Raw genomic sequence first — 13,376 nt, 5'->3', positions numbered from 1 at the left:
GTGAGCATATTTTGCACACTGTTAAGTCCCGCGTGCTTGTCACTCAGCAGATAGAACGTGCTGTTTCCATTACATCTACTCGCTGCTGAGCTCTTACTATTCTCCCCATTTTGTAGATGTGGAAACTGAGGCACACTTACATAGCCATGTTGGGCCATGAGCTTTTTGCTGTTAGTGGGGCACAGTGAGGCACTATGGGGAGGGATGAGGGACCCAGCCTAACAGCTCTTCTTGGATTCAGACTGCCAAGTGAATCTGACACTGGAGGGCCGGCTGGACCCACAGGGCTTCCTCCGTACTCCCTACTACCCCAGTTACTACTCGCCAAGTACCCACTGCTCCTGGCATCTCACGGTGAGTTCCACTCCTCCTGCAGCCTGCCCTCTGCCCAGAGCAATCCTTAGGGCCAGGAGGAATGACATCCTGTCTGGCCCAAGTACTCATAAGCTAAGTATAAAGCAGAAGGGTAGGGCTTGTCTATGTGAGCAGGCAGGTGCCCCAGCTTGCCCACGTCCCCTATGGTCCCCTATGTGACACTCTGCCTGCCCTCCTTTCCTAGGTACCCTCTCTGGACTACGGCTTGGCACTCTGGTTCGATGCCTACGCACTGAGAAGGCAGAAGTACAACCTACTGTGTACTCAGGGCCAGTGGGTGATCCAGAACAGGAGGTAGCCTTCCTCTCCCCCTCCCCCTCCCTTTCCCCTCCCCCTTCCTCATCATGACAACCTCAAGCGCCCCACCTGAGCTGGGCCTGGGAGGTAGCAGAGGAGAGTGAGTGGAGGCTGAAGCCAGCAAAGTCTCTCCTGACTGCCCCTCCTGTCTTCACCACCCCTACTCCAGCCCCGGCTTCTCCAGATGCCTCGGCACAGATCTTATCATCACCCTGTCCATCCCAGCCAGGGTAAATGGTGGGGCTACCTTGGCTTCTGTAACCATATGGCTCCACCAACTGTGGGGACGGGGACAGGGTTCAGGGCACTTGAGAGCACGTGGCCTTTTTCCCACTCCCCTACAGCCAGAGGATGCCATTGGCTTTGCTGCGGTTGGCTTCCACAGGGAGAGCAGCTCTCAGGGTTGCCCTGTGCGTTTGTGTTCTCTGCAGTATCCGGCCTGTTCACTTGGCCTCCTCGCAAGGAAGTGTCTAGCTAAGAATGTCCTCTTGGAAGCTTTCAGGGGACAGGGGGAGCTGTGAAGTGAGGGGTGTGTATGTGTGTGCACGCGCACAAGTTCGTGTGTACGTGCGTGTGCATGCTCATGTTCGCGTGTGCCTGTGAGTGTGTGTTGGGGGCTGGGGGAGGGGCTAGCCAGGAGGATGACATAGACACTCCCCTCAGGCTAAGTCCTATTTGTCCGTTGGTTGATCTTATTCTAGATAGAGAGTGGCAGGGAGTGACAAAGCTTGCTTTTTCCAATTTGTTGGGGATAGTGACAAAAAGGAGGTAAAATGTCCGTGGTGTGATGTGAGTCCATGCTGTTGAAATTGACCAGTTCACTGTGTGACATAAGCTTGAGATACCTAGGGCTCAGAAGGTCTGAGTAGGGAGGGTGCTGTCATGGTTGCCCTTCTTCACAGAGCTCCCTCGGCCACTGCTCACTTGGGGAGCGGCTGGCCTCTTGTTTCTGCTTCAGAGCTGAGGTAATGGTCGCATTGGCCTGTGACTGGAGTTTTCTGAATGAAGGTGCTGTTTTCAGCCATGACCCCTCCCTGAGTGTGGTCGCTATCTCTGAGAGGCCGGGGGCGGGGGGGAACAGCCTTAGGCCTGGCACTCTCTTGCAGCCTGTGCCCAAGGCTATCCCGTTAGTCTAGGCTGGCCCTGTGCCAAGTGCTGTGGGCCCCGGAGCTCAGTGCTCAGCATAAGCACAAGCTTCACTGGGATAACTCAGCGGGGTCACAGTAAGGCCCCTCCCAATGGCTGTCAGCCACAGGCAGTTAGACTGAGGCTCAAAGCCTGGCTCCTCTGTTTCCTTCTTGGGCAAGACTTACCTCTCCCAGCTTCTGGAACTTATCTGAGTATGCTGAGACTCGGATGGACTCTGAGGATGAAGCGCTCACCTAACATTTAGCAATTCCTAGGCTCTACCCGGTAGCCCCTAATAACAGTCCTAAAAAAATAAAAAGCCATCGGCATACACGATGGCTGAGTGAGAAAAGAGGCTTGCCGCCAAGTTTGAGGACCCAAGTTCAGTCTCTGGAACCAACATGGCATGGAAGGAGGGAACTGACTCCCAGAAGTCACTCCTTGACCTCCACAGACCTGTTGTACCAAACAAGAGTGCTTTTCTATTACAAAGAAATGAACAGAGCAAAGGGCCTGAAACAGACCCCTTCCGCTGAAGACTGAATAAGATGGTGGGTGGAGAAGGTACCAACCACAATGGCTAACTGGCTCTTACTCGGTGCCACACAGGCATGGAAAGCGATCGTGTGCTTCCCACAGTCTAGCAAGGGAGGTGGACTCAGATCCCGTCCCTATTTGGTTCTGTGGCTGTAACAAAATCACCAAGGCAGAGCAGTTTATAAAGAATAGAGGGTTGCTCAGCCCCTGGTGGCGAAGGCTGGAAGTCTAAGAGCCGCCCAAGGATCTGGCTTTCTGCTGAGTCATAACGTGGCAGAGGGTGTCAAGAGGTGAGGCAGGGCCAAAGGGGCTTGCCTTACGGTGAGGGGCTTGAGGTCACCCACCAGTGCTTTCAGTCCTTTATCTGCTAGGACGAATGCACTCACCAGGTGCAGCCCTTAACCCAGTCACTGCCCCAAATGTCCTTCCTCCAAATGCATAAGACTTTGGAGATCCAAGCATGAATTTTGGTTTCAAGTATGAATTTCAGGGACTCATTGGACAAACCTCACAGCTTGTGGGAAGCCTGAGGCTCGGAGGCTGAGTCATTCGGTAAAAGTCCCTGTGGCTTGTGACGTCATCACTGAGCTCAGGCAGCTGAGATGGGCCCCCAGGGCACGATTGCCCAGCTGTGTGTGAGAGCGTGTGAGAGCGTGTGAGAGCGTGTGAGAGTGTGTGTGTGTGTGTGTGTGTGTGTGTGTGTGTGTGTGTGTGAGAGAGAGAGAGAGAGAGAGAGAGAGAGAGAGAGAGAGAGAGAGAGAGAGAGAGAGAGAGAGAGAGACAGGGAAAGGGACACTCAGTTGTGCACTTAGTTGTATGGTGTCTCCTCAGGAAGGCTCCAGGCAGCTTGTGCAGGCTCTTGTCTCTCAGCAGAGCCATTCTCAGCCAGAACACCTGCCTGCCCGTGGGAGGTCAAGGCATCTCTGTGGCTGTCCCCAGTTCCTCTGAGGGCAGCTGGGAAAGTCCTACTTTATCTGCATCTCAGCCCTTCCCCTGGGATGCAGGGTCCTCCAGTGGGGAACTAACTCCTTGTCCTATACAGTGCCTGGTGGAAGGCAAGGCATGCTGGGAAGTATACAACAGAGGCCTGGGGCCTGGTCTCCGGTTACTGTGGGCTGATAAAGATAACGTCATTGCTGGGAAATTCTCTGAAGAGTGTGTCCTGGAAAATCTGCTGTGTGGGTGACAGGGGCCTGAGAGATGGAGGAGGGGAGAGGGAGACCAGGTCCTTTGGTCCAGCAGTTGAGGGGGACAGGGGAGAGATGGCTGAACCCCTGTCCCCAGTGCCAGTCTAGTGACAAGGGACTCCTCCACTGACTGGGCACCCTTGGTCCCCACTGTCTGTCCATTTTCTTTTCTCACAGTTCTGCCTGCTGTCCTGCCGTCTCCCAAGGGCTCTCTTGCCCTCCAGTGGCCTGCAGGTGGTAGGGGCTCTTGTCCTTGTAAGATCTAGCTGCCAGCTGCGGGGTTTCGCAGAACCTCCTCACTGGGCGCTACCGCAGCACTGGCTTCCCCCCTTCCAGGAACCTGCCCTCATTTCCTCTCCTGTGATGTCACTCTCCTGTGACCTGCCTGACCCTTTCTGCTAACTTCCAGCCATGAGATAAGGCAGAACGACTGGCTCCAGAAGCCCATGGCTGCCCCTGTGGCTTGGCCTGGCTCTACGTGGTCTTTCTGCTTCCCCAAGGCCCTGTGACTACTGCCATCTGCAGCCACCCTGTGTCAGGTCCCCCAAACCATTCTTCCAGGTCCTCTGAAATATCAGCAAGGGGACAGGGGCAGGGGATGGCTCTCTCCTGACAACAGTTTGGCCACCACACTTACAGAGGCCTGCAGTTTGCTGAGGTCACAGAACTTGTCCAGTGGTAAAGCTAAGTGGAGCCTGGCTCTGCAGTGCTAGTCAAATGTTCTGTCCACCACAGAGCAGGCCACTGTCCTTCCCTCGGTGCTGTCTTTTTGACCTCTGTCCTTAGAAAAAGCCATGTTCATCATGAGGCCTGGACCCTCCCACTCTTTTTCTCCTGCCCATGCTTCTGCCCATCCACCCAGCACCTCTCCAACTCCTCTGTGGGAAGTTGCTGATATGCTAGATTGGCAGGTACTCACTGTGCAACTGGGAGGAAGACACCCCCCTAAATCGTGGGATGGGGTGGGGCACCAAGGCAAACCATATGGTGCCTTAGAACCTTCTGACTCCAGCACTTAGCTGCTCAGGTGAGAGGGACAGGCAGACAGGAACAGAGGGGCCAGAAACTCAGAGGGCTGTACCTGGGAACAGGGCTCCGTGTGCCTGAATCTTCCATTTGTTCTGGGATGGTCCCAGCTTCCCTGTCTGCTTCTTGGGGCCCTTCCCTAGGATAGCAATGCATGATAACTATAAGATTATCATAACCCTAACACGAGTTTATATATTTATAATATAGCTCGAAAGGGGCTGGGCTTACTCCAGGGCGTCCCCTGGTGGCGATCTCATCTGTCAAGGGCGCTAGGCTCTGGCTCTCCCTTCCCTCTCTGGGGCTTTTTACTTTCCTTAACACAGACCAACACCCTTGTTCTTGCGGGTTAAATGCCTGTGTCAGGAGTTAAATTTGATTAGTTCAGAAATGTGTACTTCATCAGTTCTCTCTCAGTTTCTCATGGTAATCTCTGATCGGAAAATACTTAAGTGGAAAATTCCAGAAGTGAGTCTGTTTCATTAGCTACCGCTCTCTTTAGAGCCCGATTTACAGAGAGATGTGTATAGGCAGAGCACAGTACAGGTAGTGTTTGCCACTGCCTGGGATTTCTGGTGTCCACGGAGGTCTGAGGATGTTTCCCATGCATAAAAGGAAACTACTGTGGTTTCTTTAAAACGCATGCTTTAACGTAAATAACTTTAAAAAAAAAAATCACATTTCCCAAATGCCCAGCCCACTTCCTGGGACTGTCCTCTGAGGATAACAATCCTGGATTCTATCTTTTTTATCCACCGGGAACACAGGAACCCACGTTTCCTTGGCTTGTAAAAGGGCGGGGGTGGCGGGCGTTGGGTGGGTGGGTGGGGAATGGGAACCGCAAAGACCCAGGCTTGCTCTGCGCGCCCCCTGGTGGCGATCTTTTCTTGGACGAGCAGTTAGGCTGTTGGGATTCTGGGACTTGCAAAACAATTCCTTTTCAGGACCCCTTAATTTGCCTCGAAGCGACGGGGCACCACAACATCTAGTAACACAAATGTCGACCCTTCAAATTATTTGCACACTCTTTAATAACTAGCTGAATCGAGCAGGGCTGGCACCCTCACACACCTAGCTGCCCTCAGTTGCGGGGCACCAGTCACCTATCTCGGAAATTCTGCTGTGTTGTTGTAAGAGAAGGAGGGAGGGAGGGTCAAACAGGGTTAGAGCGTCACTATAGAGGTGACTTTCAGGCTTCCAGGGGTCTCTGGACTGCACTTTGAGAACTATTCACCGGTGTAGGTACAGGTGCCAGAGCCCGGCCAGGAACGTCAGAGTGAGGGTCAGGACTTGGAAAGCTACATCTCCAGAGCTCCTTCTGCCCTGAACTGGAGGGGCCCGGATTCTTGCTCCACCTTGCAGTTTCCCAGTCATCTCTGTCCACGGGCTGAATGTGCTTGTCTGGTTGGTGGGCGGGCCTACTGTGTTCCGCGTGGGGTGAGTCTACGGACATCTGGCCAGCTGACGTCCTCTGCCTCTGCCGACTCATGGAAGCTTTTTGTAGATGGAAGGTTGGCAGAAATGATCGTTTTCCTCATGGAACAAGGAGGGAGAGTGAGACTTCTCAGAGGAGGTCCTTAACTAGCCAGATTCTCGGAGCCTATGGGTGACTGGGGCTAGAATCTGGACAGAATTTTATCCCATTGGCAATGGGGAGCCACTGCAGGTTTTTGAGCAGGGGAGTGACATAAACTCCTTTCTAGAAGATGACTCTGGGGCTACGCAGCCCCCCAAAGGAGAAATGAAGATAGAGGGAGTGTGGCTGGGGCTCATTGCTACTGCCTGCCTGGTCTATACCCTGTCGGTGCATAGGGACCTAGGTTGTTTCTTCTCTTGGCTGGGAAACCAGTCCACGTGTCTAAATCATCCCTGGTCACTCCTAGGCTGTGTGGCTTCCGTACCCTGCAGCCATATGCTGAGAGGATCCCCATGGTAGCCTCGGATGGTGTCACCATCAACTTCACCTCCCAGATGTCCCTCACAGGCCCGGGTGTGCAAGTGTACTACAGCTTATACAACCAATCAGACCGTGAGTACAAAGGGGGAAGGTACCCTGCCCCTTTGCTGTCCCCAGATGTGCACAAACATTATGAGGCTAGGCCACAGTGAGGTTGCTATGTGTGTTCATACACCTGTGTGCACACATACACATAGTTCTATGTGCTGGGCAGGCAGTCACATGCATGCCATTGTGTGTGTTGTCTGGATGTAGCTCTGCATGGACCACAGACACCAGGCACTGGGGCAGGTGCATGGGCACCTAATCATCGTGTAAGGCTACAAATGCATGTATCCCATGGCTTGTATCCTAAGCTTTTCTGCTTCCATTGCCTCCTGTAAGGATACAAATGCATGTATTCCATGGCTTGTATCCTAAGTCTGCCCTTCTGCTTCCATTGCCTCCTGTGGGTCCCCAGCCTGCCCTGGAGAGTTCCTCTGCTCTGTGAATGGACTGTGTGTCCCTGCTTGTGACGGAATCAAGGACTGCCCCAACGGCCTGGATGAGAGAAACTGTGGTGAGCAGCCTGGTGTCTTCCCTCCTCTCTCCCTGCACTGAACCAGCTCTACCCCACGTGTGCTTCCTCCTCAAGAGCACCCAGGAACCCAGGGCTCTTGCACTGTGTCAGGATGGCAATGTGGAAAAGTGGCCTCCCCACAGCCAGCCAACCCTCATGCTATCCCCCGCTGGGACACACTGTGACCCTCAGCTCAGATTTCACCCTTCATCATAAGCAAATGTGCCAGCTCTCTGTCCTGGCCGGTCTTCTGAAAAATAACCAGGAGCGGGGAGGGCACAGCCAAGCAGAGATGGCTGCTGGGGTGAGACTCTCAGGAACTGGGGTCCAGAGTAGGAATCCCGTATGTATGTTGTGTCTCTTAACATAAATGGGATGGGGCCCTCATCCCTCCAGCCTGAGGCGGGAACTGGAACCCAGACTAGGGCTCTCAGGAAGAATTCCGAGCGAATGCTGGCTTCTGACCTCTAGACTCACCATCTAGGATCAGAGTCCAGGTATCTGGGCAGCGATGCTTCTCCACACCTGAGAACATGTGGTGCTGGACACTCGATGCAGGGAGCATCCGCTGCCACTGTAAAGCCCCAGCCTGGTCCCCCAGCCCCTCCAACCATTGTCCTCTGTACTCACAGTCTGCAGAGCCATGTTCCAGTGCCAGGAAGATAGCACGTGCATCTCACTGCCCAGGGTCTGTGACCGGCAGCCCGACTGTCTCAATGGCAGCGACGAAGAACAGTGCCAAGAAGGTAGGGAGACCCTGCCCCAGGTCTCCAAGGAGACCAAAAGGGGTCAAAGCAACACCGACTGCTACAAAGGTCCCTGTCTTCTTATCCCAATCCTACCAACCTACTGTACATACATCAGCATATTCAGTTGTCTGCTCAGAGGTCCATCCATCCATCTATCCATCCATGTACTCAACCATTAATTTCAACTATCTAACATCCATTCATCCATCTACCCACTTACTAGTCATCCATCCTTCCATCTTTGCTTCTGATACACCCTTCCCATCCTCTGTGTCACACAGTCCCTTGCTCATCCATCGATCCACCTACCTGGCAACCATTTTTCTGTACACCCAACCACCTTTCTAGGAGTCCATGGTTCCACCCATCTAGCCAGCCAGTCTCTCAGCCATCTAGTCATCTATCCGACTGAATATTCAACCAACGTGGGCAAGCTACCCAGTGATGGGTCAGGGGCAGTGAGGAGGTAGAGATGAGACGACAGGGATATGGTACCTTCCCTCAGGGAGTTACCTCTTAGTAAGAGGATGTGGCGGGTGACCAAGAGCCTTTGGGGCACCTTGTACAATAGTGTGGGAAGGCTGGGGTCACAGAAAGCTCCTTGGAGAGATGTGCTTCTAGCTGAAGAGCTGGGGTTTAAGCAGACTGGAGCATTGGAAGTGAGGAGAGCAGGCACAGTGCAAGGAGCATTGGGATGTCCGTTACGAAAGAGCACAGCAAGGCAGGTTGTCTGGGGAAACATAGGCCCATTCTTGTATCTCTGGTCTAATAGAAGAAACACAGTTTTGCCTTCAGGGGCCTCATGGGAGTGTGAGGTCAGCAACTGGAGTCTGAGAGAGAGGGGGAACACAGCCTTGCTGTCAATGGGCCAGGCTGAGTGTGGGGTGAGAGCAGACCCTACTGGAGATTTGGGGAACCCTTTGGTGTGATTGAGACCCCCTCTCTAGTCTCCTGGCCTCTCCTGGTGCCATTTTCTTTGGGTCTCACTTTGGAAGGCTCCCTCGTTGCTCAGAGACCCACCTTCAGTGGCCTGCCCGGTCCCCTCCATCCCAGGAGTGCCCTGTGGAACATTCACTTTCCAGTGTGAGGATCGGAGCTGTGTGAAGAAGCCCAACCCAGAGTGTGACGGGCAGTCAGACTGCGGGGACGGCTCAGATGAGCAACACTGTGGTGAGCCTGCTGCTAGCCGGGGCTGTGCATGAAGGCCAGGCCTGGGAGAGGGGCAGGGACCCTCATGGGAAGCAGGAGGGAAATGTCACCATATGTCTTTTCTGTGTCACCTATTCCTGGGCCTCTCTCTCCTTCCCCACAATGCCTCTCCATTACTTTCCTCTGTTTTCTGTCTCCATTTCTCACAAGCCTTTCTTCTTCCCCTCTCCTTCTTCTCTGTCCCCCACCTGGCCCTCAGACTGTGGCCTCCAGGGCCCCTCCAGCCGCATTGTGGGCGGAGTCGTGTCCTCCGAGGGTGAGTGGCCATGGCAGGCCAGCCTCCAGATTCGGGGTCGACACATCTGTGGGGGGGCTCTCATCGCTGACCGCTGGGTTATAACGGCCGCCCACTGCTTCCAGGAGGACAGGTGAGGGGACAGCACAGGGCCTGGGGGTGGGCATAGGGAAGGCCATGGGATGCACAGAGTGTGCAGGCAGTACTCAGGCAGAGGAAAGGGTAGAGAGCATCCTGGAGTGGCTGCCATGTGGGATCTGGTCCGGTTCTGCAGCAAACATGCTGTGTGTTGCTAGGTTGGCTGTTTAGCCTTTCTGTGTTTTCCTCTTGCTTTAAGTTGAGACCACTATCGTTCATTCATTCCACTAAGCCAATGACTTCCCTCCTCCTACATGCCAAGGGCTGTGCTGGACATCAGGGAGGTAGCAGAGGAGACAACTGTCCAAGCTGGTCACAGGCTCTCACCCCTACCATAATTTGAACCATAATGGGAGGGGGCAGGGAAGCTCCCGGGAGACATCTCACTGGCCCTTGAACCTCTTTCCCTGGTGATATGAACCCCTTTTCAGTCCTAACTGGATCTGAACCCCAAACCCCTCAGACTCCTCCCACAGAAGCCTGCGACCTCCTGCACCCTCTATTGGCTCCTGGGGACCTGTTTGTAGTGCCCAGGCACACTCTGTCCTCCCCACCTACTCTTCTTAGCTCTCTGCTAATTTCTTCACGGAGCCCCTCCCAAGCCCCACCTTCTGAGTCTGCAAGATGGGCTACAGACTGGGAAACACTGCCTCAGGCCTGGCACTGGGCTCTTCTTGTGTCTCACTGGTGTCTCCTGAGTGTCCCCATTTCATAGATGAACCTTGGTGGGTGGGTGGGGGGTGTGAGATGAGGGTCTTCATTACTGCAGACCGCACTAAGGGGAAGATGTCATATAAGCCACTCAGCTTAGGGGATGAGTACTATGGCCCCATTTTGTTGATGAGAAAACTGAGGACAAGCCCCTTCGTTACTAGAGAAGACCAGGCTTAGCTAGGGAGAGATGAGGCTGGGGATGGAGCCCAGGCATGATAACAGGTGGTCAGTCATTACTACATGCCAGCCAGGGGGTTGAGAGAAGAAAGGAGAGATGATGCCCCTCACCGCAGTAGGAAAGCTGGCTGTTATCAACTGGGTCCCTGGATGGGACTAAGCAGCTGAGCCATGACGCCCTTCCCTTGCCTCCCACGCAGCATGGCCTCCCCGAGGCTGTGGACCGTGTTCCTGGGAAAGATGCGACAGAACTCACGCTGGCCAGGCGAGGTGTCCTTCAAGGTGAGCCGCCTGTTCCTGCACCCATACCATGAGGAGGACAGCCATGACTACGACGTGGCCCTGCTGCAGCTGGACCACCCTGTGGTGTACTCAGCCACCGTTCGCCCTGTCTGCCTGCCTGCACGCTCTCACTTCTTTGAGCCAGGCCAGCACTGCTGGATCACAGGCTGGGGAGCCCAGCGAGAGGGTGGTGAGCTGGGGCAGGTGGCGGGATCTGGGATCTCTGGTGCAGGCTTGGAAGAGAGCTGTCAGGGTCCCTCTGCCAGTCCCTCTAGCTTCAGGGTGAACGGAAGTGGGCTTTAGAAGAGAGAAGTCTGTGATGGCCTGTGGGTCCTGCTACCACCCTTCCTCACCCCTCCTTTGCCTTAGATGGCACTGGAGAACTTAAGCAGGGATCATAAATATGAGCTCAAGAACAGACAGTGACGCCATAGCTTGGCAACATGAACCCTGGGGTTGGGGGGTATGGGTGAGATGAGGCTCTTCATTACTGTAGACTACAAGGAGGGGATGATGCCATATAAGCCACTTGGCTTAGGGGGTGGGTACTATGCCCCCATTTTATTGATGAGAGAACTGAGGCTGACTCCCTTAGTTCTGGAAAGCCACCCAGTCAAGAGAGCTGGACAGGGCACTTGGATCTAGAACTGGCCTCCCTCTAGGGCTCAGGGTTTCCTGCTTTTGCTGTTAGAGAGCGTATTCTCCAGTCCTGGCCCTAACCAACAGGAGCTGCCGTGTCTGGAAGCTGCCCCTTAGTTCTCCACAGGCAGGCTTGACTGGCTTATCTGCAGTCTTGACTATAACTGTGGCATGTGGTGACTGACCACTTAGAAGTAGGGGGCAGGTGTGTTGTAGTGCCGGGGCTTGAACAAGGGCCCCGGGTGGGCCAGGACAAATGTCCCACCACCCAGCTGCACCCTGACCTCTACAGAGATAGCCTCAAGATGGGGACACTGAGGCCAGAAAGGTAACCTGGCCAAGATATGGGTGGCAAAGCAAAGGGATACTCCCTTAATCGCTCACCCACACACATCCGAGCACCTACTGTGTGTCAAGCATTGAGGCACACAAAGAGGATGACGGTGAGAACACTTGGAACCGACAGACCATGGTCTGAGAGACCAGAGATGGGGGCCAGGAAAGGTACCTGCCCAGCATAGCGAGGAAGGCGGCAGGGGGAGGGGATCTATGGTGAGGCTGGACGGCTGCTAAGGGGTGCCTGGGAAGCAGGTGTTGGAGGGGAAGGCACAGGTGTCTGAGAGTTTCCCAGCAGCCAGCAGCAGGGGAGCCGGGCCAGGTGTGGCTAGGGGAAGGCCTTGAGGACAGGTGGGTCTTGAGGGCCACCACAGGAATCTTGGGTGAGGACCTCCCCACCTGCACCTCAGAACCAAAGAGGCTTCAAAACACCACTGTCTGGCCCAGCGCTAGACTGGTAGATAACTACCCCACGAGATCCAGGACAAGATCTGGGCTGAACAGAGGGGCCACTAAGGAGTTCAGTGAAGCCTTGCACACGTATTAGAGAGCATCCTCCAGGGACCAGAACAGAGGGAGTCTGGAAATCCTTGAGAGGAATGAGGGAGGGGAATGCTCTAACAGGCTTTTGGAGGTGGCGTGGGGGTGGGGGAGTGTTGTCACCAAGATCCATGCAGCCAGCAATGACAGGGCAGAGTGGGAAGGTCTTCACATGGGGAGCCGATCCCCAGCCCCTCATTTTTGTCTCTGCAGGTCCGGGTAGCAGCACCCTACAGAAGGTGGATGTACAGCTGGTCCCTCAGGACCTCTGCAGTGAGGCTTACCGCTACCAGGTGACCCCACGCATGCTCTGTGCTGGCTACCGCAAGGGCAAGAAAGATGCCTGCCAGGTAACTACCTATGGTGTGTGTGAAGTGGGGGGGGGGGCGACTGCTCCCACTTGACAGATGGGGAGTGTGAGGCCTTCAGAGGCTGAGGGGCCTGCTCATGGCTGCAGAGGCACATAGCAGACCCCTTGAGGTGGAAGGTCTTTTGCTCGGCTCCTTGCTATCCCGAGACCTTGGGGCTGGGGCCACACAAGTGAGACTCTGGCCCTGAGGCAGTTGTGTCTCTTCTGTTTCAGGGTGACTCTGGAGGGCCACTGGTTTGCAAGGAGCCCAGTGGCCGCTGGTTCCTGGCTGGGTTGGTTAGCTGGGGCCTGGGCTGTGGCCGACCCAACTTCTTCGGTGTCTACACCCGTGTCACACGCGTGATCAACTGGATCCAGCAGGTGCTGACCTGAGGGGCTGTTCTACAGAGCTGGACCTGCCTCCAGCCCATGTTCAGGGTGCCCACCCAGACAGAGCACAAGTATTCTGGGGCGAGTGACCCTGCTAAGGCCTGTCCCCTCAGGCCTACCCCAGTGACAGTACAGAGAAGGATGTCAGCTGGTGGTTAGGATGCCTACTGAGGTCCAGGGGCCAGCCTCAGCTCGGCTTCACTTCTGACCCTTTCTTATTCTAGTCCTTTCTCCTCCCCCCTCCTACCACCGTTTTGGGGTGGGGTCTGGTGGCAATAACGCCGACTCCCAGGTTTCTGAAGAAAAGTGAGAATCCTTCCTCTTGCAAAAGCTTCTTGGGGGGGGGCTGCACAGAGAATGAAGGTGCCTCTATCAAGGCTCTCTCAGAGCCCTTGAGACTGCCAAGTGGGTCGTACTGTAAGCCAAATCATGGGGCAGCCTCAGCTGCAGGTGCCTGCTGCAGCTCTGCCTGCTACAGGGGCCTCCCTGCCATTCACTGGAGGCCCCGCTGTCTGTTCTGGAAATAAAGCACTTGACCAAGCCCTGACGCTG

The 13,376-nt window shown here is 54.9% G+C and overlaps 1 protein-coding gene across 2 annotated transcripts in view; it reads left to right on the top strand.

Annotated features, from left to right (window-relative positions):
* Tmprss6 (transmembrane serine protease 6) overlaps positions 1–13,376 on the top strand; it is a 29,096-nt gene extending 15,720 nt beyond the window's left edge. Inside the window, exons 9-18 of one of the 2 annotated variants that reach the window (XM_031348536.1) lie at positions 242–354; positions 560–669; positions 6,434–6,579; positions 6,968–7,066; positions 7,699–7,812; positions 8,869–8,985; positions 9,224–9,392; positions 10,489–10,760; positions 12,299–12,435; positions 12,669–13,376. In XM_031348536.1, the coding sequence (XP_031204396.1) occupies positions 242–354; positions 560–669; positions 6,434–6,579; positions 6,968–7,066; positions 7,699–7,812; positions 8,869–8,985; positions 9,224–9,392; positions 10,489–10,760; positions 12,299–12,435; positions 12,669–12,827 (1,436 nt within the window). In that variant the 3' untranslated portion in view covers positions 12,828–13,376. The remainder of the gene's footprint in view (positions 1–241; positions 355–559; positions 670–6,433; positions 6,580–6,967; positions 7,067–7,698; positions 7,813–8,868; positions 8,986–9,223; positions 9,393–10,488; positions 10,761–12,298; positions 12,436–12,668) is intronic. The other variant, XM_031348539.1, reaches the window with a different exon arrangement.

The sequence above is a fragment of the Mastomys coucha genome, unplaced genomic scaffold (assembly GCF_008632895.1).
Source record: "Mastomys coucha isolate ucsf_1 unplaced genomic scaffold, UCSF_Mcou_1 pScaffold11, whole genome shotgun sequence".
Classification (NCBI taxonomy): domain Eukaryota; kingdom Metazoa; phylum Chordata; class Mammalia; order Rodentia; family Muridae; genus Mastomys; species Mastomys coucha.
This window is presented reverse-complemented; position numbering and strand designations above follow the sequence as displayed.